The 25,525-nt window shown below is 42.5% G+C and overlaps 1 protein-coding gene across 1 annotated transcript; it reads right to left on the bottom strand.

Annotated features, from left to right (window-relative positions):
* Nucleotides 1-224: 224 nt before the first annotated feature.
* Nucleotides 225-25,525, bottom strand: PSMF1 (proteasome inhibitor subunit 1). Its single transcript, XM_036748931.1, has 7 exons — nt 25,260-25,525; nt 17,717-17,869; nt 16,147-16,229; nt 11,721-11,906; nt 3,073-3,126; nt 1,670-1,828; nt 225-1,144 (listed from the first exon to the last, which is right to left on the bottom strand). The coding sequence occupies exons 1-7, from the start codon at nt 25,386-25,388 to the stop codon at nt 1,093-1,095; spliced, it is 816 nt and encodes a 271-aa protein (XP_036604826.1). The 5' UTR covers nt 25,389-25,525; the 3' UTR covers nt 225-1,092.

Below are 25,525 nucleotides of genomic sequence, written 5' to 3'. Positions count from 1 at the left end.
TGTGAAACCCGCTCTGGTCCAGAGAAGAGATTAAAAAGGGAACCTCCTTAAGAGAATAGACACTGCGGGTACGGATCGTCGCTATGTTCTCAAACGCACTGATGTACTGGTTGGGTTTGCTTAACTGTTCTTGTTTACAAGGGAAGGATAAGTGGGGAGAGCGACGGGAGCAGAGAGAGATATCCAGAAATCATTGATGTAAAAAACAAGACGCCGACAAAATGTTAAAAAGTAAATTAAAAGCATTTGATTAGATGACTTCTACTTTATCAAGGGTCAAAAGTGCCTTCCAGAACTAACGAACACTGAACAAGTCTAGAGACTTAAGAGATGTATGGCCCAATAGTGCAGTACTATAAAAGCTCTGGTCTTCATTTTTTTCGCACTTTGATCTCCAACTCAGCTCTCCCTGAGCCCCACCATGGACAGCAATCCCAGGCTCCAACAAGTAAAAATTGGTAAAATTTGTGTTCCCATTCCTCTTCTCTCTTCCCAAATCATCCATATTGCCTCTACTAAACAGCAAATGAAATGGGGATTCCAGTAATGGAAGCAACGATAGTAATTTATGAAAGAAAAGCAGGTGAAAATTATACAAAGGCACACACTGGGGAAAAGAAAGGGAAGACTAGTCTTAGAATTCTGAAACATCAAAGCCTTTTGTTTTGGAGGGAACACTATATGCATTTAAAAAAAAAAAGATAAGTGGAAGATTGACCCAACAACACAATTTTTGTATTGACATTTGAGTTCTTAATAATACATCAAATGCTTTCTGTCCTTAGAACACTGCAACCAGGATTGAAGCAGGAATGAGGTCATACACTGCCAAAAATTTCCTATGGGAACCAGAAGTTGGTGATGAAAGAGATAAACACGTTGACTTCTCTTCTTGATTTACAAGCAGTGAGTTTTTTCAAGGCAGAGATGGAGAATGGATGGTGCCTTGGTTATTGCGGGGATGGGCAGGCAATTCCAGCTGAACTTCCAACCCATTAGAGGATTCCTAAGCTCCAGGACTGGATGAAAACTGATGATCTTGGTTCAGCTTTATAAGGATGCTCAGGCTGGGATGTTACATTTTTATGGCCTTCACATGAACATGTCATCATAGCCTGGGGGTGGGAGATGATCTGGACTGGGTCTGTAATGAAAATAGCAGTGGTGAATTTGGGGAGGAGGAGGGATTTGTAGTTCCCTGAAGGACCAGAAGTTATAAGATCAAAGGATCACAAGATTATAGGATTAGAGCTGGAAGTGACCTTTTTAAAGGCCTTCTATTCTAACTTTTTGATTTCACAGTTAAGGAAACCTGAGGCCCAGAGAGTTATAATGACTTACACAAGGTCACACAGGTAAGAAATAGAACAGTCAGGATTTGAACCCAGGTCTTCTGATTCTAGAATCAGTACTTTTTCCGTAACAGGTCGGGGAGGAGCCTTCTCATTTAACCATAGGTGCACCTGGCTTGCGCCCCTCATGGGAAAAGGATGGGGGAGAGCTCCACAAAGTCTGGAGGCAAGCTTCTGACACTGGGGGTGGGCTGTGCAGGGCTGAATAGAAATGAGAGCAACAGAACAGGATGCCTTTGATTACATACTACCCCTTGATCAAATCCAGGGGGCCAATTCTCCTGCCATGTAAGGTGAGCCACTCATTAAATACTTACCCAGATGGACTAGTTCCAATGGGGCCAAAAGGATCGAATCGAGCTCCTGGAGGAACAGCACCTGGAGGAAGCCGGTTGGGAAGTCCAGAAGATGGGTCAATGAGAGCTCTTGGGAAGCCAGATCTCAGGGGGTCCAAAATCATGCCACCTCTCTGACCCCTGAAGCAAGAATGAAATTAGGGTGAGCAGTGGGTATCTCTGGGCAAAGGTAAAGGGTACAGGGAAAGATATTGCCATTCTGTTCCTATCTTGTTGGACAGATAGGAAGTTAGGCTCTGATAGCCAAAGATGAGATGCAAATGTGGCTGGACAACTACATGCTAACAGGAAGTGGAGAGTGTAGAAGAGCACACTCTATCGATTGAAATACGAATCTGGCTCTGAACTTGTGTCCTCAGTCCTGAAGGGTAAATCCAATTCTGTAAGGCTACATGAGTCAACAGTAATATAAACAAAGAGAATCACCCCTGTAGTCTAGGACAAGGGTGTTCAATGGGACTAAGGCGAGGAGTGAGAATTCACCAGTGCCATCAGCAAAGGGCCACAGTCAATTTTTCAATGAGTAAGAGAAACTTTCTCTCTACTGTTGGTTCATTAGATTGCCCTCGTATGTTGCTACATTGTCATATTTTATGCCTTCTGGAGAACACAGCATTACTCAACCATAGCATCAATATAACTCAAAATGGCAATTTATTTCTTTTTCATGCTTGCATTAGGATCTGCACTGTAAGCTTTGAAACCCCCACCTTTTTTTCCCTAGAAAGAGATCCCAAAGTTGGCATTAACTTGCAAAAGAGGTTACTATCTAATCCAAACGATTGGGTAAAGAAAGGAATCATAAGGGAGAAACAAGTGAACAAGGTTGTCCAATAAAACTCAGGGGAAATCACAAAATATTCATTTATAGGACCTAACGACCAATTTCTGCAATGTGGAGTCTGACAACAATGATTTGTAAATGGCTCATGAGGCTTTCTAAGAAGGACATCCACTTGAACTTCCCTGGGGCTGGTAACTAATCACACACTCACTGTTCTTTTCAAACTCAGTATCCTGTCAGGTAAGATCATTTTCCAGACCCCCATTTTGCATGTGGGAAAAGTGGAGCTAGGAATCAGTGATATAGTTGCTTACATTCCCCCCGCCCTCAAACTTCCCTTCCAGAGTTGCTGAATGTTAGGTCTTGACACCATTTTCCATCTCACTGTCAAACAAAAGCTCTCATTCCCAAAGGTGGGTGTCAAGAGTAGGACGAGCTATAATTTTTTCTGATTTGCTCATTTCCTCCCACCTCTTCCACTCTGAACCATGACTGAATAGCTCTAAAATTAGAAGATGAGCTGTAGGCAGGGAAAGCCTTGAAAGCAACCTGGAGCTGCCACCTCCCCAGCCGCACTCACCCAAAGGGGTCCAGGTCCTCTCCCCCAACAGCAAAGGGACCCAGGGGATCACGCCTGAAACAAATGAAACACAATTATGCCAGAGCCAAGGGGATATGCAACGTCAGCCTGGCACCTGTGGGAGGGGACAGGGCCAAGCATGGTGGCTGAGGAGGCAGGGAGAATAGGCAGTAGGAAAAGAGACAACGGCTAGCATTTGGCCTTAGAGAAAAGACAGCATTCAAAGGACCAAAAGGTCCTTCCAACCTACTTATAGCCCAGAGGTGACAATGCCATTTAACCAGTTTCTTGAGGCACAGGCCTATTCTCTTTTGATCCTAGGTAAGCCTTTAGTTTTGCCTAATGTAAGATTACTTAAAAAAAGCTACAAATCAAAGCCCTGAATAACCCACAAACTGGTGCTGTTCCAGTCAGCTCCTGCTAATGAGCCAGGAAGGATTCTATGGCTTAGAGTGGATGCAGGTATGTTCCAAGGAAGGGGATTTTAATGATCCAGGTCACTATTCTGGACACATACATATACTGGATGTGGTCTAAAGGAGAATCCTGGGGGGGGCTGATTACCTACTGATTACTGTAGGCAACAAACTCACTTTCATCTTAAAATTTTCTATTATCACTCATTTTATCTTCTGGCTCTCAGTGAAACCAGGCATCCTCCTGACGACAGTTTCCCTGGCCTTCCTTTTCTAGAATTTGCTGCACTTTCACTCATTTGCCCCTCCCCCCCATTTCCCACTCTCTCATTGAGGAGCGGAGTTGGAATACTCCTTTCTTCCCACTGCCACTTCCAGAAAGGTAACAAGGTAATCCTTTTATAACTTCCTGACCCACTATCCCACTCACCATAGCAGCTTTTCCAAACCTTTTCATCCCTCCTTAGACACATCACAGATCCTCCTCCCCCCATGACCCTCTCAGTGAGAACCGTGCCTCCTAGTTCACGCAGGTCAATTGCTGAAAGCTTCCTCTTCTCCCCTCCTCAACTTACATCTCCTGGATGCTTTTTTGCCACAATCACCAACGTCACCCAACTCACGTGGGGAGGCAGTCCCTTCTCCGAGCTGAAGCAAATCCCTCCTGATATGCAAAAGTGATCCCATTCCATCCCTTCTTCTCCAGCAGACTGCTCCCTCTATCATCCCTACTCTCTCACTTACCTTTGATCTGTCACCTACTGCCTACAAACATGCCAGTCCTCAAAAGCTCTCACCGGACATCCCTGCCTGCTTCATTTGCAATTTTTGACCACTGGACAGAAGGCATGGAACTAAGATGATGGCAAATATCAATGGATGGAGAGGTATAGGCATGCGTATACATAAATTAAGGCAAGCCTTGCACACTATAGGTACACAAATATTTGACTATGTGCCATATCTGACTATAACAGACTCTATGCTTTAAATGAGATTTCTTTTAAAAAAATGTACAGCTATGCATTAAAAAATAAGACTAATAATAGTCTCATTCATATTTCGTATGTCAGATTCTGGAGAAATATTTGTCTTAAATTTATTCCATTTTCTATACATGACTAAGAATCAGAATATTTAGGGTAGATTTCTGGCTTTTCCAGTTATTTACTGTTTGACTATGGGCAAGGCTCAACTCCTCAGAATCTGTTTTCTTCTCTAAAATATAGGGATAAAAATCTTTGTATCACCTATTTCACATGGATATCATGAAAAATCCTGTGAAAACTGTAAATACAGAAATGTGAGCAGCCATGTAGGTATACAAACTATTCTACATTTATCTTATACATTATAGTTTAATTCAGCATCTTCATAACCATTTAGGTGATATTATCCCAGTTTTACAGGTAAGAAAACTGAGGCCCAAAAAGATGAAGTTACTTGCACAAAGATCACACTGCAATAAGTAGCAGAAACAGGCCTTAAACCCAGTCTTCTGCCCGCAATTCCTCTACTATACCATGTTGCTGTGAGTGAGTAGATATACATACAATTGTAAACGATTAGAAAGGGAAGAAGGAGGTAGGAAATAGGGATATCCCCAATATGCGCTAGCAGATTTAAGGTTCTAAGGTGATCAGGGGCTGAAAAAGGCCAAGAAACACTGTTCTATATCCTTAGGATATATTCAGGTCAAGTTTCTAGTGGGGAACAGCATCTTCATGCCAACACCAATTTAAAAGAAAAGCAATCCTTTTCAATCTCTTCCTTTACCTGCATTACCTAAGGGTTGAAAGCATTTGCTTTCTTGGTGTTCTAAGGACCTTTTAATATTTCCTGTCAGAAATGCTGTAAAAGGGACTGGGGGGAGATTGGATTGGATCACCTTTAATAATCCCTTCTAAGATTCTGATTCTAAGCAAAAACCAGCCAAGGAATGACTTGTTTCCTGGGGAACTTTTATAGATTAATGGCTGGCTTCTACCCTAGATAAAACTGCTAAACTTTTATGGCTCTTCATTTGCAAGAGGTCCTGTGCTAAAAGCCCTAAGACCCTGCAGGACAACACATATCATACAACAAAGCCTTGATGTATGTACTGCCTGGCATACAATTAAAGAAACCAGTTTAGATAAGGGATTTTATTTTTTATTTTAAAGGGTATTTTAGAGGATGCTGGAGTATGCAGGAAAGGTAAACATATACAAGACAAATATGAACATGTAGAATATAGGCATAAAGGCTACACACCTGGTTCTGCCATTTTTACTGTTGAACCTATGGCTACTTGGTGATTCTGAGTATTCTAGCTCAAGGTCAGTCTGATGAAAACATTATAAATTAAGTCCTAAGTCCCAGGGGGAAGGAAAGCTAAATGGATTTCTGAATCTGTAAGCAGGATTAAGGGCTTATATATTTGGTCTGGATGTGTCCAATGTACTCTCAGCTTAGAAGGAAATTACCTCTCCTATTCTTTTAGGAGGGAAAGCTATAGGCTTTTAAGCAAGGGGATAAGAATATTATTATAGGATCACAGAATCTGGGGAGTTGAAAAGGACCATAGATGCTGCCTATTCCAACCAATTCCTGAAACATGATTTCTACCCCACTTTGATCTTACAACACCCGTGGACAAGTGATCATCTAGCCTATGTCTGGATACCTTCAATACTGGGGAGCATCTGATTCTCCCCAGTCTGTTCCAATGTCAGGTATTTTGAATGGCTAGGAAATTCTTCCTCATAATGAACTGAAATTGGCCTCCTTATAACTTTACTTATTCTAGTGAAGGCAACAGAACAACTCCTCAGATATTTGAAGATTTCAATCAAGCCTGGCCTCTTACCTCTTCTCAAGGCTAAACATTCCCATTTCCTTTAAGTAATCATTGTATGGTGCTGAGTCCCCTTCCCATTCTAGTCACCCTTTTTTGGATGTGTTCTACCTTGTCAATGTCCTAAAATGTGGCACTCACAACTGGGCACAAAGTCCAGATAGGCTCTGAGTAATTTAGACCCCTGAGTAAAACACTGTTAAAAATGGAGAGGTAGGGAATAGGGACATAGGGCAGATAATAAGTCTCCCAAGGTATAAAATTTTCTTTGGATTATTCATTAATTGAATACAAGGCGAATCTCATTACCAAAAACTTGAAGGGGCTACCCAAGTTTCTTCATTGCAGTAGAATCTGGCTATGAAGACTACTAGCTAAGGGCTAGAAATTCTTGAGTTGTATGGAGATTTTTATTGCAATGAGACAAGTTTGTTTGCAAATAAGGGTTTGGCTCAATTTTTCTTGAGGCTACCACTTTAAAGTTGCCAGCAGGAGCCCTAAGAGAAACAGAATCTCACCCTCCTGAAAGGTCAGCCTTATGTTGGAATGAAAAAGAATCTGCCATCAATGCAAAGGACAAAGATACCATTTGGTCTGGAGAGAAGAAAGCTAAGAAGTAGCTGTCTCAGCCATTAAGATTAGGAAACAACAGTGGTTGGTAACTGGTAGTTCTCCACCTTCACTGATGATGAACTGAATGAGGAGAAATGAGTATTGCCTATGAAAGAATGGATTCAGTTTAGACTTGAGAATAAACCAGGGATGGGGAACCTGAGCCTTGAAGCCCTCTATAGGTCCTCAAGTGTGGCCCTTTGACTGAATCCAAACTTCACAGAACAAATCCCCTTAATAAAAATTCCCTCGATAAACTTTATGACTGTGAGCTGAGACAAAAGGGCTGTTGAGGAAAATTAAGGAAGAGCTTTCTCTAATTAACTTGAATTCTTATGCCTCATTAAGATTTACAAAGGAGAAAAAGTCTCATGTTATGGCACAGAAGAGTGACCATCGGACTTGTGGTCAATAAGCTATGGGTTCGAATCCTGGGTTTGACACGTACTACTAGCTGTGGCAAGTTAACTTTTTTTGAGCCTTAGTCTTCTTCATCTGTCTAATGGGGGTAATAATGTCCGGAGTTGTGAGGAAAGTACTCTGTAAACCTTAAAGGCATAGAGACATGTGAGTTACCATCGTCTCCATCTGACAAGTGAGAAAACTGAGGCAGAGCAAGATTAAGTGACAGGTTTGCCCAAGGTCACACAGATATGACAGTCAGTGTTGGAGCCTCTGAGACTCAAACCAATGCCCTCTTACCTTTACGCCACACTGCCTCACATTGTAACATATATTCAGAAGCCAAAGAATATCAGGGCTGAAAGGGGCTTGAGAATGTAGAATGTTAAAGCTGGAAGAGACAGACCTTATATATTTACAACCCCTCATTTTACAGAGCAGCCTTGCGAAAAAGGACCCCAAATAACCCATCCCAACCAAATGTTTTCTTCATCTATATTCCCTCATACAGTTATATCGTGAGGCAGGTGGCTGCCAGCAGGTCTAGGTAAGACATCTCATTTCACTTCTAAGTCTTATGTTTTGAGGATGGGGGATGAGTTGATTTGGGGGGTGGAAGATTCATTAATTCCTAGCTTAGAATTTTACATTTCTATCCATAGCTTTCATAGCTTTTGGGGCTCAACAGTCCAATGCAGAGTGGGAACTAGCTACTTCTCCCACAGAACTCAAGTCAGCTGCCGCCCCTAGAGCCCAAGGAGTTTCTGGCCTATTGGTTAAATAGATGCCATTAAGATAATTTGTTAGCTGGCTTGCCCATGGCTCTTCTGGTCCCAAATGACCTATGGTGGGAAAGGGGGAAAGAAAGGGGAAAGGGACTGTCATTTACTGATGTGGGATCTCTCCCTAACTCTTGCTTTTGGGGATGCTGTAATTAACACCCCAATGAAGCCAGACAGGAGGCCCAGCAGCTGCTATTCCCTTTTTCCTTTCTTCCTTCCAGCCCCACCCCCAGGATGGGCATTTGAGGGGAAATAAAAAGGTGAAAGTGTGTGAGTCTGGTTGCTAAGCAACTTGGCAACTAGGTTATAATAATGGAATTAATGTCATTACTGACATCTGTGCTGACAAAGGAGGGCGTGTTGGAGGGAAAGTGGGGGTGGGGTGAAAGGAGAGAATTCAACTATATGGAGAAGCATGCAGAACAGAGAGAAGCTTAGTTACACATCATCCCAAGGCTTGGAGCTTCTACCTACTATTGCTTGGGAGAGACCATCCTATCATTCATCGAGCCCAAAGGAGACTTTTATTGATAAGAAGCAGAAATGTATTTCTTCTGGGCTTATACTCTCTCATACTCAAATGGTTCCCTCTCCCTCCTTGAGTAGGAATATCTGCCTAGTACATAAACCCTCTTGCCTCTGTTCCCATTTCTGTTTCACTGAATTAGTGGAACCAATTTCATCCTTTTTTTCTGTCTTATCTCACCAGCCAGGCCCTAATAAAAGTACTGAAGATTAAAATGCTTCCATGTTCTAAAATGGGAGTGGGTGACACTCTGCAATGCTTGCACTGCACCTGCCTGCTTGGTTGCCCGTTCACTGTATGGAATGATGTCTGTGGGGGCTGGGAGGTGGGAGGGCAGAGAAGATCTCTGCACTCTTCCTCTAATCCATTCTGGAAGGTTGCCACCAGCCCAATTTTTTTTAAGAGCACTGCTTTCCTATTACTTCCTCTTTTTATTCCCACTCAAAAATCTTCAATGACCCCTCTCCTCTCTCCATTGCCTAAGCTTATTAATATATCCCAGCTCCTCAACTTTGAATGGTCCTCTACAACAATGTGGGCTCTACTGAATCAGTGTGAGATTTGCCCTGGATCTGGAGTCAGAGGACCTGGATTCAAATCATGATTCTGCTACTTCTACTACCTGTGTGACTTTGGGCAAATCACAACTTTTCTGGCACTCAGTTTTCACATATATAAGATGGGTGTGGAGTAAACATGATAGCCAAGGTCCCTTCCAACTCAAAATATTATGAATCCATCTTTTTTAGTCTTATCTTCCTGTCCTTCCTTACATGCATTTTCACTCTGATCAAACTAGCCTACTCATCAGCACAATTAACAAAAAAAAAAACCTAACTGATGAGTCTCAAAATAAATTGTGTTTACAACTAAGTGGCAAGGTCATGTGCTCAGCAACTGACATACAAAGCTTGCCCCTCAAGGAGCTTATGATGTTTTAGGAAGTTCAAAATAAGATATGTACACAAATAGGTATGAGACAAGACTGACTTGTGATACAGGCAATATGCTCTGAGAACTTGAGGCAAAAGCTTTCAGTTGATGGGACTTGGGAAGGCTTCCCTCCAAAGAGGAAATAGTGCCTGAATACAAGCCTTTAAAGAGAGAGGAGGACCAGGTGCTAAGTGATGGGCATACAAAAATGGTTAAGACTCTGCCTCTCTCCCTCAAGAACGTCACAGTCTAAGTGGAGAAAAAAGGACATGTGCCCCAAAAGATGGACCACAGGCTGAAGTGGTTGGGTGACTTCAAGGATTTGCTGACTGTTCAACATGGCTTGGGCTTTTTGAAGCCACTGTGTTTCACCTGGTGTGACTGCCTTCTCCCCTCTACCAAAACTCTACCCATTCTTCAATGCCCAGCTCAGTCTCACCTCATCTGGATGCCTGCCTAGATGGCTTGCAACCACAGACATCAATCTCTCCTAACCCCAATTTAGTAATTTCCTATACTTTCTTATGACATCTTGTAAATGTCATTTATCTTGACATGTTTACATCCTGACACTCTGCAATCAGGTTGTAAGCTAGTTGAGAGCAGGGAAATGATCCTAGTTTTTCTGTTACTCTCAGCATAGTACCAAAAATATAATGCTATACATGTGACAGAGCTTTTCGGTATTTGTTGAATCACTGACTCATCTGTATAAATGTTCTGGCTTTATAATCTCTTATTTCAAATGGCTTATGATCTTGAAAAAAGTATAAGCGCCACCAAAACTTGTCATGCAATAGAAAGACTGAGAAAAAAAAAAACTATTGGGAAAGAAACCACTCACTATGGGAAATACCTTAAGGATTATTTCAGCAAGCCAAAAGTGTCAGGAACCCTCATTCCCATTGGAGCTACAGAACCTGAGACCTTAGAAATCTTCTAGTCCAATCCTCTCATTTTACAGAGGATGAAATTAAGTACCAGAGAGCGGAAGAGATTTGCTCAAGGTCCTGGAATGGCACAGCTGTGACTAAAATCCAAGGTTCTGGACTTCAACTTCAGGGCCAAGATTCAATCTCAGGCTTTGAATCTTCATCTACTATTCTTTCTACTCCAATGTGTTGTGTTGTGCCATAAAGCTCTTGCATATAGTGGGTGCTCACAAAATACTTGGTCTTGAGAAAACAGCACTAGAATACTACAAGTAGGATTTTTACATTGCTTGAGCTTCTACTGAACAAACAGGACCCTAAGGCAGCTTCTAATAACTCAAAATCATCTGCAGAAACCAGTGGGGTTAAGAATTCTGGGCAATTAGACTCTAGTTTCTCCAGTCTTCAATCTATCAACACATAGCTGCCAACATAATATTCCTAATGTTCATATATGTTCCCTTTCCTTCTCAAAAACCTGCCTAGAGGAGAAAATCTAACTCCTCCTCCTGCCATTTATAGCTCTTCATCTTCTGGTTCCAACTCAGTCTTTCAACCTCGTTCCACTTTATTCCCCTTCACATCCCCCATGTTCCAGCACAAACTAACTACTTTTTCTGATAGGTCCTGACTAGGCTGCCTCCACCCTTGAAAAGCACTTCCGGCCCAATTCCACCTAAAGAAATCCTTTTGGTCCTTTAAGGCCCAGCTCAGAGGCCACTTCCTCACTCCAATGTGCAGGTCATATTTTATTGGGGAAATGTTCACAGATAATGTAAACGGATAGGTCACGTGGATGACAATTTGAGAATAGAGTACTTGTGAATAAGGGGAGAAAGCCAAACACTTATCTTGATTTCCCTCTAGCCAAAAGCTATATCTCTCCTCAAATTTTTTTAGAATATAGTCTAGACGTCTCCTTTCTTCCAGCCACATGTTGCTACTTTGTAATACTTCTTTGTATGCCTTTTGTAGTCCACTCCACGCCCCTCTCAATGCTATAAGCTCCTAAATCACTTTTGTGTCCCCAGAGGCCTAGCAGAGGTCCCTGATAAACAGAAGGCACAGAAAGAAACAGAAAAGTGCCATTCAATTCTCTACTCCAACCAGAAAGAGGACCATAAATGAATGTCCGAGTAATGGTAGATTAGGAATTCAGATATAGATTGCTACCTCCTCCACGCTACATGCTACCAACTCTGTACTTACCAAGGAGGTTGCCGGCTGGTGTGTGGGTGGTGAGGAGGAACACGGAGAGGGTCGTATTCTCTGGAGGTGGCAGGTGGAAACTCCCGAGAGGAATCGGCCGAATCGCTTTTGCTCAAAGATTTGTGGATGGGCGAAACGAGACCTGAGGCAATCCGTGTCTGGAGCTCTTTGCTGTTCTTGTAGACCCTGTGGGATCGAGAAGGGTAGTCAAATACAGGTACATTTAGCTGGCTAGCAACTTTAAAGAGAGTTGACTTGTGGGCCGCCTGGCAGCTACTGGGCAGGTGAGCAGCCTTGGCGCCCGGATGTGGCTTGGCCGCCTGGCGGCCCTTAGCGGAGGAGGTAGTAGCCTGGCGTCTCCGAATTTTCGGGCGACGCTTCTTCGGCATCTGATTTGCCCCTCCTCCTTTACCGCCCCATTAGAAAGAGCTAAGGGGGGAGAGGCACAGGGATCTGAGTGACACAGGGAGAGCATGTAGCTTTCAGCTAGCTGGCTCCCCAGGACTCATCCACCAGCTCCCCATTGTGTGTTCATCCTATGTCATGAAGCTGTATGACCTGGGAAAAGGTATGGAAGGGAAGCAAATAATAACCAAGGGGAACGTGTCAATGTGCATGGCTCAAACCAGGCCAGGAGGTAGGGCTTCAGAAGGTTCTAGGCCCAGTTCTCATTCTGACTTATTATATGTCCTAACTGCATTAGAGCTCTACTAACTCTCTTCGCCTGTACAAGAAGAAGAAGAACAGGCATTTGTTACTAACCAACTGTGGAGTGCTGGAATGGCTCCCGACATAAGATGTGGACGCCACTACACGGGCTTTGAAAGAATTAGCTTCCCAAGCACCACATGGCAGAAAAAGTTCTGGGATGGGAGGCAGGGGGCCTAGTTTCTAATCCTGGCTCTTCTGTGAATAATGTGCTGTGTGACATCAGGCAAGCCCACTTCACTCCAAGACTGTGTTCCTTTCCCTATAAATGGAGGAGTAAGACATGATCTTGAAGGACATGATTGCTTCCAGCTCCAACATGTTAGGGTGTATGTACTCTAGTGTGGAACAATTTCTTACTTATCATCAGGCATTTGGGTCCCTATATTGCTTTCTTTGTATGAATTAGACTGGAAGGGACTCTCCCCAAAGTCTAGTATATCCTTGGGAAAACCTGGATTGTAGAAATGAAGCCTTATTCAGAAGCTCCACCTGATTCAAAGCAACGGTGAAGGAAGATTTCTTGTTGCCTTTCACCATATCATTATATAATTCCAGAACCGTAAAGGACCTTAAGAGATCATCTAGTATAGGGCTGTCTGGAATGCAGCCTGCAGCGTGCAGTGTGATTTATGCGGCCCACCCACAAGCACAGAAATTTACATAAATGCTTTAGTAAACGAAGCCCAGCTACCTCAGAGCTCTCACTAAAATGGCAAATCAAAATAGACTGTCTATTGTTTCATTAAAAACCTAAGGCTGGACAGTTCTGATCTAGCATAACTCCCTCTTGCCTTTAATTTCTTCCCCTTTCAATCACCCACAGAGCTAACAAAATTATATTCCTTAAAGCACAGGTCTACCTTCACCATCTCCCAAATCAAAAACGTTCAGCGGTTCTATACTGCCTCCAAAACAAAATATAAAATCCTCAGTCTGGTACTTGGTGCCCTCGAAAATATGGCTTGCTAGTCTTATTTCATATTACCCCCCTTTACACAGTCTGTTCCAATCAAACTGGTTTTCTATCTATCCTCCACACATGACATCTCACCCCCCATCTCTAGGCCTTTGCGCAAATGGCTCCCCAAATCTGGAATGTACTTTTCATCTCTTCTGCCTATAGAATACCTTGGTTGTTCAGTCATTTCAGTCATGACTCCATATGGAGTTTTCTTGGCAAAGATACTGGAGAGGTTTGCCATTTCCTTCTCCAGCTCATTTTACAGATGAGGAAATTGAGGCAAACAGGGTTAAGTGACTTGCCCAGGGTCCTACAGCTAGTAAGTGTTTAAGGCTGGATTTGAATTCAGTTCTTCCTGACCCCAGGCCCAGTGCTCTATCCACCATACCACATGGCTGGCCCTCGAATACCTAGCTTCCTTCAAACCACAGTTCTCAGGCCACTTTTGATTGTGTAACTTTGTCTTTACTTGTATACATGTAACACTTCTAATTTAATGTAAGCTCACTGAGGCCAGGGACTGTTTCATTTTTAATCCCTGTATGCCTTGTACCTAGTATAAAGCCCTGCACATGCTGAACTGAATTGCTAATATTCATCTATAACACTTCCAGCAAGTGTTCCTATTACCTGTGCCTAAATACTTCTCCAGTGATGTCTGTAGCTGGTTTCCCTTCAGTAATTACAAAGAAAATTTCTGTTTAGGTATGGATTGAGGCTATGTGATCTCTGAGATATTTTTAAGCTCAGAGATTTCTTGGGAGGTAATTTTGATTTTAAAAAAATTTTCCCTTTATTGAGCTAAACTGCTTCCCAGTAACTTTCCCCCATTGGTTCTAGATTTTCTTCTGAGGTCATGCAGAACAAGCCTTCCCTCTTTCCCAATGACAGTCCTTTAGTCATCCAAAGAAAATCATGTTATCTCTCAAATGTTTTCTAAACCTAACAACCCCAGTTCCTTCAACTAATTCCTATTATGAGATGCTAACAGGACTAGAAACCATCCTGGTTGTCCTGCTATCAATGTTCTTCCCAAAATTCAGCACTCCAAACTAGATACAATAACTCAGATGTGAACTGAGCAAGCGCAAAGCACAAGCAAGGCTATTATTCCCTTCCTCATGCAGCAGGGGTTTATCTCCCTAGTTTTACACTAATTTGGCAAGGGCAAAAGAAACCTACTGCTTCATCTAACATGACAATGAAATCAGAGGGGCAGAGGAGCAAAGCATCTTTGCACTCACTTGTTCCTTGCCATCTATAAATATTTGTGATCTGATTGGCACAAGTCCCTAAAGCATAGTAGAGATGAGAAAATAGAAGCAAAGCTAGATTAAAATGTACTAGCCTGTCCTGTTTTCCAGACTGTGGATGTTCCTTCATACTTGCTCTCCTCTGTTTCTTCCCTGGGTGTTAGCTATGAAAGTCAAGAGGGCTAGGGTGGATCTATCCAAAATGTGGGCCCCCCTCATCGCCAACTCCCAAATATAAGGAAATTTGTCCAGATAATTCAAAAGAAACAGGCAACATACCAATTCATTTCTCTCATTGTCCCATTCTGACTAGTTCCTGTATCTTGCAGTTCTTTAGATTTCAAGAATTAGCTTAAACCATTTCATTTTAGGCTATTCTTCTATGATTTCAGAGGCAAAGAACATAGAAAGTTGGCTTGCCCAGGAATACATAGTATTTTAGAAAACTTCTCTGTGAAGGATTTCTTTTCTATTATTATACTTCCATCACAAATAATTTTATGGGCATAGTACATAGTCAATAAATGACTAAACTCAATTTAATTCAACAAAAATTTATTTCATTTTCTGACTGGGGACAAAGATTAATAGGACACAGTCGGGCCAGGTAGGTGGCACAGTGAGTAGAGCACTGGCCCTGGAGTCAGGAGTACCTGACTTCAAATCCGGCCTCAGACACCTGACACACTTACTAGCTGTGTGACCTTGGACAAGTCACTTAACCCCAATTGTCCTGCCTTCCCCCCTGCAAAAAACAAAAAAACAAAAAATACAACACAGTCCCTGAATTTCAGGAAGGATACAGTCTAGCTCAGGAAATTTGGCAGACACAGGAATAACTCATATGAGTTAGTGAGGTACAAATACAGTGCTAAAGGGATACAAAGGAGGAAAGTATCATAAATAGGCTGAAAAGTTAGAGAAATGGAGGAGATACGCTTTGAACATAATCTGGGCCATAAAAAATGGACAGAAACGTGACAGAGATAGGAAAGAAAGAGATCTTAAGAACAGGGAACAATGTGGATAAAGATACAAAAACAGGAAAGTCAAAGGAGTGTTTGAAGAATGGTTCATAGTGAGGCAGGAGAGGTAGGCTGGGGCCAAACTGTAGAGGATCTCAAGGATGAAAAAACTAAGGAGCCTGGACTTTATCCTAAAGGTAATGGGGGAGTGACAGGCTCAAGTTGGAGCTTTAGGAAAACTGAATAATTTATACAATTTGAGGGCTAATAAATTTACCTGGCTTAGGGAGGACAACCCAGAAGTCTCTGAGGAAAGTTAGCCTGAGATTTGTTGCTAATATATCATACATGGATAATAGAGAGCTTTAACAGCATCTGGGAGGTACATATCTCTAGGCTAGTTTCAAACAATTCTTTGGACTGTTTCAATCTCACCCAGCTCTATCCCATTATCCCACAGTTATCTTTCCACTAATTGTCTGATCTCTTCTTACCCTATTTGAGTGGCCTGGAGGAGGGGCAATTATTGGGAGTACCTGTGGAAGTCACCCAGGTGTTCACCATCCACATAATCCTCCACGTTCAGGGTCAAGTCCACCACCTGTTGTGACTTACACTCCTGGGGAATGGCAAAGGGAAAGAAAAGTTAGGGGGTCAGGAGGAGGTTGCCAGAGACCCAGAGGGAATCCAGGGCATACTATCCCAAACTATCCATGGGTGGGGAACCTGCAGCCTTGAGGCTGACATGTGGCCATCAAGGTCCTCAAGTATAGCCCTTTGACTGAATCCAAACTTCACAGAACAAATCCCCTTAATAAAAGGATTTGTTCTGTAAAACTTGGACTCAATCAAAAGAATCTAGAAGGCTACACGCAGGTTCCACATCCCTGATCTAGACACAAGACTGGCTGAGAGATCCCTAACAGAAAATTTGAGGGTTTCTGAAGCATCGGAATGGCTAAGATCCAGTTCTAATAATTTTTCCTGATTCTGTCTTATGCTCTGAGCATGGCTATTCTGGCTTCAGGCCAGCTGTAAAGAAAAGTGGTTATCTAAATTCAAAGGCGTATCCCTAAGGCAATTTTGTTCCTCACCTGTTTTTCACTAGTTTAACGGCTTCCCAGATTTCTGAATTGTCAGGGATTTTTCCAAAGAATATATATTATTTAGATGAGAACAATTCCGGCACAATGACATCAGGCCTTGACCTATTATTTGTCCTCTAATCGGGTTAAGATTTTTTCTGGTTCTTCAGACCTTTCCTCTAGGTAAAGTACTTCGCCTATTAGCTTCAGATGGACGCCAATGAAGTACTTCAGGTTACTGCCTGACATCGGTTCTATTTCACCCACTTCCTACTTCTTAGGTGAAATGAATTTTCTATGTTCACTCGCCGCTGTAGAGAAAAGTAGGACTTCCCTTTCTCTGTCCTACCTTTGTCTTTGAAGTGTCAAGCAACTGTAGATGTGTACCTGAAGGACTTTAGTGATTGTCTAGTCCAGCCCCTTCATTTTACATCGTTGAGGGGATCGATATCCGAAGAGGGAAACAACTTGTCTAAGGCCACATAGTTAAGGAGAAGAGCGAGGATGGGAAGCCAAGTCTTTTGACTCCAACTCTAATGTGCTCTTTGCACTATGCCATACTGCTGTTTCAGCGGTGGTCACAGCTCAGACAGTGACCCCACTGACATACTATAACCAAACCCTGCCATAATCATGCCATTCAGAGCACTGTTCCTATGGACCTAACAACTACCATAAAACATTATTCTGCTTAAATTCAGGTTCCAATAGAATGGATTACCAATGTTTGGTAGTGTGTGAGTGTGTTCTGGGGTCTGGATGCTTAGGCTCACCCTATTCATATATTATTTGTGATTATAAAGTTTTTAGTCAGATCCCTTTTGAGCTGTTGTTTATAGGCTGAAAAAAGAGACTTCTTCCATTATCATGGAAGTCCTGCCTGCCTCCCTCCCACACCCTTGAATATAGACCTTGAAACTTTAGCAAATTAAGTGGATACTCAATCCACTGCATCTGGCTGGCTGTCCTATCTCCATTTAGCAGGCCCCTGTAGGGTTGGGCTTAACTGCAGAGGACTCACCAAAGCATTGATAATCATGCTATCATCCACCATGATGGCCTTCAGAAGGAGTTCCTTTGACTTATCTGTAGACTCATAGCGAAGGACATACAGATCTTTATTGGCATTCCATCCACGTGGCAACAGCTCAGACTTCTTATCGCCTGGACCTGGCTGTGAAGATATAGCGGGTAGGGTATAAGTGAAAATGAGAATTTCTAGAGCTTTCTTAGGGGCAGGATTCTTGGGTATTCTGGCCAGATTCCAAAATGGAGCCAGTAGGGGAATTCCATTGAAATTTGCTGCGTGCAAAAACTCATCCCACTGCACAACACTACATAGAACAGCAACTGAAAAAACCAAGTTTTGGTAGCCCTTTCCTTTGATCAAACTGCCCATGGCTCTTAGCTTCCATTACAGTCAAGTTTCTCTCTCTGAATAAAGATAGCCAGATTTATTAGCAATTATGGAAGTTCTATGTACTGCATGAGAGTTATTCTTTGTGTTTTAAGAGGTATAACTAGAGATCACATGTTGATATTTGAAAGATTTATTTAAAGGTATAGAATGCTTGTTAGCATTAGAAGGAACACTAGGAATAATTTGTTTCACACCTTTTAAAAGATCAAGACACTGGGAAATGACTTGCCTAAAGCCATATTGTTAGCCAGTGTCAGAACTAGAAATGAACCTAGGCTTCCAATCTTCTTTCTGCTACAACTCGCTGACTAGGTGAATATCAACACTTGCATAGTTTGGGGTTCCCAGCCCTGGTTTTGCAATACCCCAAAGAGCTAGGATTGTTTCAAGGGACGTTATGAAATTCTGAAATGAAAAAAATTCTGAAAATATATTAGTACATTTTCTAAAAATACAGATCACACAGCACTTTCAGGAGGGGAATTAAGAGAGAGAAAGGGACGATAAAATCAAACAGATGGGATGCTACAAACTCCAAACAGCTAGGAATCCCTGAATATTTTCAGAATGATCTAGCTGTAAGACAAGTAGCTGCAGAGGCCTAAGAATGGCAGAAATGAAACTGAAGGAAACGAAAGCGAAGTTCAATAGCTTAGTGAAAGTGAAAGAGAAAAAAAAACAGTAGCAAGAAATCATAGCCTATTAGATTTTAATATGTTCAGTTTTAAGTATCTGAAGATTACTTCAGGGACTCAGAGGCTCTGACAAAGGCAAAGTATATATAGTCGGGGTCCCTTTAATTTTTCTTTAGAACACATGCTTGTGGCTTTTAATCCCTGTCTCCAATCTGGATCTCCTTTCTGAATAAAAATGACTATATCTACTTGCTAAATCAGCATCTCTATATTCCAGTTGGATGGAAAAAATCCCACAGTGGGTAGGGCAGATAACATATGACAATTTTTAAGACTGTCCCCCTCTCTGATACTATTATCTTCTCAGTAATAAAGAGCAAAAGCTTGCCCCAGTATAAGAGGATGAAGGGAGGCCTGATGGGAGACAGATTGCCCAGCTTCCACATACCTACTCCAGCAAAACCCTGAAGTTTATGCCAGACCGAGTAATAATCAAGAAATACAATGGGAAACTACAGTAAATTAATTCTTCCACTCCAGAACTATGTATTACCTAAAGGCCTGGGGGCAAATAGGAAAGGGGGTCAACAGCAAAGTCAGTGCCAGCACTGCCAGATATAGGCCAAGAGACATATGTAGCTTTCAGGAAACCATGAATGGAAACTGCTCAGATTTATGAGAACCAGAGGGCAAAGTAAAGATTGAGAAAATCCACTTAACACTTACTTAAAAAACAAACAAAAAGGGGAAAAGTCCCAGAAATCAAATTCTAGAACTCCCAGATAAAGAAAAATACTACAAAAATCCAAAAAGAAGTTCAATTACCAAGGAACCACAATCAGGATCACTTAAGACCTGGCAGTTTCTACAAAAGTCTAAAGGTGATCTTGGAATACAACATTTTAAAAGGCTAAAAAGAGAACTTACAAATGAGCTGAAAAAACTGAATATAATCCAAGAATTTCTGATGAAAAGATGGGAGCCGGTGAACTTTAAAATATAAACACAAGATTCCAAAGAAAAAGAGAAATTTACTCAAGTAGTTTGAAGGAGCTATATGACGACATAGTGCTAATATTCTACTAGGGGAGTAGAAACAAGTATCCTTTCGGAACCTTAGTATTTTCTTGTTTACCTTTTCATGATTCTCTTGATTCTTGTATTTGAAAGTCAAATTTTCTATTCAGCTCTGGTCTTTTCACTGAGAAAGCTTGAAAGTCCTCTATTATACTGAAAATCCATATTTTGCCTTAGAGCATTAGACTCAGTTTTGCTGGGTAGGTGATTCTTGGTTTTAATCCTAGCTCCTTTGACCTCTGGACTATCATATTCCAAGCCCTTCAATCCCTTAACGTAGAAGCTGCTAGATCTTGTGTTATTCTGACTGTGTTTCTACAATATTCAAATAGTTTCTTTCTGGCTGCTTGCAGTATTTTCTCCTTGATCTGGGAGCTCTGGAATTTCGCGACAATATTCCTAGTAGTTTTCTTTTTGGGATCTTTTTCAAGAGGCAATCAGTGGATTCTTTCAATTTCTATTTTACCCTCTGGTTCTAGAATATCAGGGCAGTTTTCCCTGATAATTTCTTGAAAGATGATGTCTAGGCTCTTTGTTTCATCATGACTTTCAGGTAGTCCAATAATTTTTAAATTATGTCTCCTGGATCTATTCCCCAGGTCAGTTGTTTTTCCAATGAGAGAGTTCACATTGTCTTCCATTTTTTCATTCCTTTGGTTATGTTTTATAGTATCTTGATTTCTCATAAAGTCACTAGCTTCCACTTGTTCCAATCTAATTTTGAAGGTAGTATTTTCTTCAGTGGTCTTTTGGACCTCCTTTTCCATTTGGCTAATTCTGCCTTTCAAGGCATTCTTCTCCTCATTGGCTTTTTGGAGGTCCTTTGACATTTGGGTTAGTCTATTTTTTAAGGTGTTATTTTCTTCAGTATTTTTTTGGGTCTCCTTTAGCAAGTCATTGACTTGTTTTTCATGATTTTCTTGTATCACTCTCATTTCTCTTCCCAATTTTTCCTCTACTTCTCTTACTTGCTTTTCCAAATCCTTTTTGAGCTCTTCCATGGCCTGAGACCAGTTCATATTTTTCTTGAAGGCTTTTGATGTAGGCTCTTTGACTTTGTTGACTTCTTCTGGCTGTATGTTTTGGTCTTCTTTGTCACCAAAAAAGGAATCTAGAGTTTGAGTATGAGTCTGAGTTCGTTTTCACTGCCTGCTCATGTTCCCAGCCAACTTACTTGAGTTTTTCAGCGGGGTATGACTGCTCGTAGAGTAGAGAGTACTTTGTTCCAATCTTTAGGGTCCAAGTACTGCTGTTTTGAGAGCTACTTCTACTCCATTGTCACCCCAGGCTCTGCCACGCCAGTGCTCCCCCTCCCCCAAGAACTGCCAACCAGGACCGCAATACAGATCCAAGCAGGGCACAGCAAGAGAATCTGCCTTTGGGCCCACAAAGTGCTCCTTGTACTCCTGCTCTGATCCGCTGCTGGATTCCTCCCACTGTGTGAGCCAGGAACTAGAGAAGCAGCTGACTCTGGTGCTCTGGAAGCAGCCTCAGGTGCTTCCTGCTGCGGCTCCCGCCACTGCTACACCACTTCCTCCGCCCCTACAGCTGGCAGCTAGACCACTCAAAACTCAATCCCAAAGTTTCCCCCAACCTACTCTTTGGTGTTTGTGGGTTGAGAAGTCTGGTAACTGCCACAGCTCAGTTTCACAGCCCCAAGGCCTATTACGGCTGGCTGACTCAGGGTCTGGTCTGTCTAGGTGCAGCCTATGCTGGGCTGCCCTCCGCTCTCAGCACCATGAGACAGACCCTTCCCAGCGACCATCCAGGCTCTCCTGGGCTGGAGACCTGTTTCCCTCTGCTATTTCATGGGTTCTGCAGCTCTAGAATTTGTTCAGAGCCATATTTTACAGGTGTTTGGAGGGGTTTGGGGGAGTGCTTAAGCAAATCCCTGCTTTCCAGCCAGAACCATAGTATTTTCAAAGGGTATTGAAGGAGTTAAATAAGAAATATAAATGTGGACTGATTCTTTTCTGAAGGTTTGAAAAGGGGAGATGGAAAGTTAAAAAATAATGCACTAGCATAGAAAAGAGGAAGAAGGAATAGAACTTGTTATTTCTCATAATTGGAGAGAAGGATATATAAAAATAGGGTGAAGGGGTTTGGTAAGTGAGCATCATATGAAATGGCTAATGAAGGGTTGAAAAGACACAAAGAGTTTGGTGTTTACATCAAACTCAACGGAGAAACAAGTGGGAACAGGAGGATAATTTGGTCAAGGGAAGAAATATGAGCAAAATAAACTTCCTAATCTTGAAAAGAAAATTAAAAGGAAAAAACGGAAAAGGAAAATCAATGAACTAGAATCTAAGGGATACCTTAAATTGCCTCTTAGGAAACTGAGCTATGGCTGAACAAACTGTGGTACATGATTGTAACAGTAGTACTGCATTATTAGAAATGCTGAAAGACAGGATTTTAGAGAATCTTGGCTAATGTGAACTGATATAGAATGAAGTGAGCAGAACCAACCAGGTGAAAAATTAGTACAAAGACTGTATCAATATAAAGAAAAACAAATTCCAAAGACAACTCTAATCAATGCAATGACAGACTAGGTCTCCTGAGGACCTTCAATGAAACATTACGCAACTCCTAACAAAGAGGTAATGTACACAAGATGCAGAAAGAGACATGTTCCTGAACACAGCCACTGTGTAAATTTATTTTGCTTGACTCTGCCTGTTTGTCAAAAAATATGTATTTTCCCTTTGTCTCGGTTATTAATACAGATGGGAGGGAAGGGGCTGGGAGTCTAAAGGGTTAGCAACAGACTTGCCAAAAAAAGAGAGCCATTGAAACATTTTTTAAAATGCACAGAAGAGAACAGGAGGAGTCCAGAAGGAAGCTAAGATAGAACATATAAAATGTATTATGTACTTTTTTTAAAAAAAGCAAGCAGTATGAAATGGAGATTCATGATTTCATATCAATTTCTCTTTTTTGTTCGCTGTACATATGGAAATGCTATTTTTTGGTGTTTAAGTTTGGAGTAAAATCTTTTTCTAAAGTGGTCAATTACAAAAAATAAGAAAATGGAGCTGGGACTGAATGGGGATTTATGTTTAGCTGCAAACTGCACTAGATGGTCTTTAGGGTCACCGCCAATTCAGATTCTAGAGACAAGGAAATGGATGATGACTTCATGATCACTTTAAATTCTAGAATGATAGAACCTCATGAGCTTCAAGGATCTCATCTAGTTCAAACCCCTAGATGAAACATGAATACTTGCTATAGCATCCTCAAGTAGTAGTCATATAGTTTTTGTGTGAACACTTCCAGTGACAGAGTTACATACTAAAACAGTGCTTGTTGGACAAATCTAATGGTTAGAAAATCACTCTTTATATTGAGCCGAAATCTGCCTCTTTGTAACTTTCCTCTATTTGTTAAAGTTCTGCCCTAGGTCTGCAGGACAGGCAGTTTAGAATAACAAGACCACAGTTCAGCAATTAGTTTGTTTCTGGATCTTCTCTCCAGCAGAATCCTGTCTTATAATGACAGATTGCTGAGTCAATTGGAAGATACCTCAGAGATAGTTTAGTTCAAATTCATCATTCTATACTGAAGGAAACTGAGGTCCATAGAGAAGAGACTTGTCCCATGTTATACTGTCAAAGAGCACTGGAACTAGAACCTAGGCCTCAATTGTGAAGTCCATGGCTAAGGAAGAGCACCTACAAATCAAATCCTCAGATCAGAAAGGTCATTACCATCAGGAGTGAAAAAAACTATGAATACAGAATCCTGGGGTTGGGTGAGCTCTTTAGATCACCTAATCTAAATATGCTTACATGTTCTTTTCACAGAGAGCACCAGATTAGGAATTAGAACTATACCCAAATCTCAGTTCTGCCAACATCTACTAGTCACTTAACATTTTTGAGTTTCAGTTTCCTGAGGAAGTTCAATCTATAAACCATAGAGTCAAACCATTTCACATGGATAACTTCAGTCTATATCCTTTGATTACACTAATGGAAAAATTTTTTAAAAACCAAACCAACTTATTGTAGTTTACATTACAGGAGGGAAAAGGGATAGAAACATGAAATAGCTAGTATATTACTTCCTTAAGGAGGAAACGCAGCTTCTTTCTCTGGCCTTTAACAGCCACAAGAGAGATGTTAGGTAGAAAACCCCAACTTTTTTTTATTTGATTTTAGAATGCTATCACAAGCTCAAAGTAAGAAGAAACTTTAGCAGTATTTTTATCACTTCATCCCCTTGCCAGCACCCTTGACTGATGGTCACCCAGCTTCTGGCGTGGACTCAAAGTGACAGGGAACTCAAAATAAAAAAAGAAAACTGCATCCCCTAAGTATATGCCAATGAATATCTGGAATTGCGGAAGCATAGTGGAAGGGAGAAAACAGGTTTGGCAGTGTGGAGAACCCATGGAGAGGTGGTGGAGAGGCACTGTGTATGGTGTTTTTGGAGAAGTTTGGATCCTGGTCCCAGGTAAGAAAGAGCGTTGAAGTGGGAAGGGGCAGTACATGGAGGTGGTGGGGGGCAAGGTTTGTAACTGTTTCAGGCACTTGTTCACTGTGAGGAGTGAGGGATGAAGGCCTGCCATGCCAGTTTCCTAACTAGTCACCTAGTATTTAATAGATGCTATGTGTCAGTTACTGTGCTAAGCCCCAAGAATAAAAGAAAGGCAAAAAACAGTGCCTGCTCTCAAGAAGCTCACAGCCTATAGAGGGAGACATCATCACATAAACAACTATATACAAACAAGATGTATACAGAATAAGCTGGGGATGGTCTCCTAAGGCAAGCACCAAGATTAAAAAGGACTGAGAAAAGCTTCTTACAGACGGACCTTTAGCTGGGACTCGAAGGGGGCCAGGAGGTAGAGAGGAAGAGGGAGGGCGTCCCGAAGGTAGGGGCCGGCGGGGCCGGTGAAGAAGTTCAGAGATGGGGCTGGGTGTGCTGGAGGGGAGCGAGGAGGACGCGCACGGATCAAAGGGAACGTGGAGAGTGTCAATAAGTGGAGCGGAGCGGAGCGGTGTGTGTGTGCGGGCCCGGGGGCGTCCAAGCCCGGTCCCAGGTGAGGCTGGTGCGGGGCAGCCTGTGAACGGACACGGAGAGCCGGGAGGAGTGTGTTTGTAAGTGTCACAGCCTTCCTGATGAGAATCAGTGTAACTGTGCGAGGCCGTACCGGGTCCCAGGGGCAGAGTGTCTACGGGGTATGTTGGGGGCGGGGGGGAGGGGAAGGCGGCGGGTCGTACCCGGTCCCAGGTAAGGAGCGTGTCTTTGTCGGGGGGCCGGCCCTACTTGCCCCCAGGTCAGACGAGGCTGCACCTGCTCCGTGGCAAGGAGTCGGGGTACGTGAATGCGTGGGTGCACCTGGTGCCCGGGAGGAGCGTGTGGGTGTGGGGGACATGGGGGAGGGGGGGACCGGGTTTCCGGGCGGGTCGGGGCTGTACCTGGTCGCCGGTGCCCAGGCCTCGGTAGCCGTGGGTGACGAGCTCCCAGTGCACAAAGCAGATCAGCGCGTCCTGGCTGCAGGTGATGCCCGGCGCCGCCGAGGCGTAGAGCAATTCCAGGCCGGCCATGACTTCCTAGTGGCCCGCCGCCCGCCTACACAAAAGTCAAGTCAGGCCCGCATCACGGTCTAACCGCCCCGGCCTCCCAGCGGGCCCCGCCTCCGCGGCGAGAAGGAAACAACGCGCAGACTGCGCAGGCCCGGACT

The sequence above is a fragment of the Trichosurus vulpecula genome, chromosome 3 (genome assembly GCF_011100635.1).
Source record: "Trichosurus vulpecula isolate mTriVul1 chromosome 3, mTriVul1.pri, whole genome shotgun sequence".
Classification (NCBI taxonomy): Eukaryota; Metazoa; Chordata; class Mammalia; order Diprotodontia; family Phalangeridae; genus Trichosurus; species Trichosurus vulpecula.
Note: the sequence above shows the minus strand (reverse complement) of the source record. Positions and strands in the feature narration are given on the sequence as shown.

Excerpts from the sequence above, each read along its gene's own strand:
- PSMF1 (XM_036748931.1), bottom strand. The coding sequence starts at position 25,388 with ATGGCCGGCCTGGAATTGCTCTACGCCTCGGCGGCGCCGGGCATCACC. Across the intron at positions 17,870-25,259 it reads GCCTGGGCACCGGCGACCAG|CCAGGTCCAGGCGATAAGAA; the intron begins GTACAGCCCCGA and ends ATATCTTCACAG. Across the intron at positions 11,907-16,146 it reads CACCTGGGTGACTTCCACAG|GGTCTACAAGAACAGCAAAG; the intron begins GTACTCCCAATA and ends TCGATCCCACAG.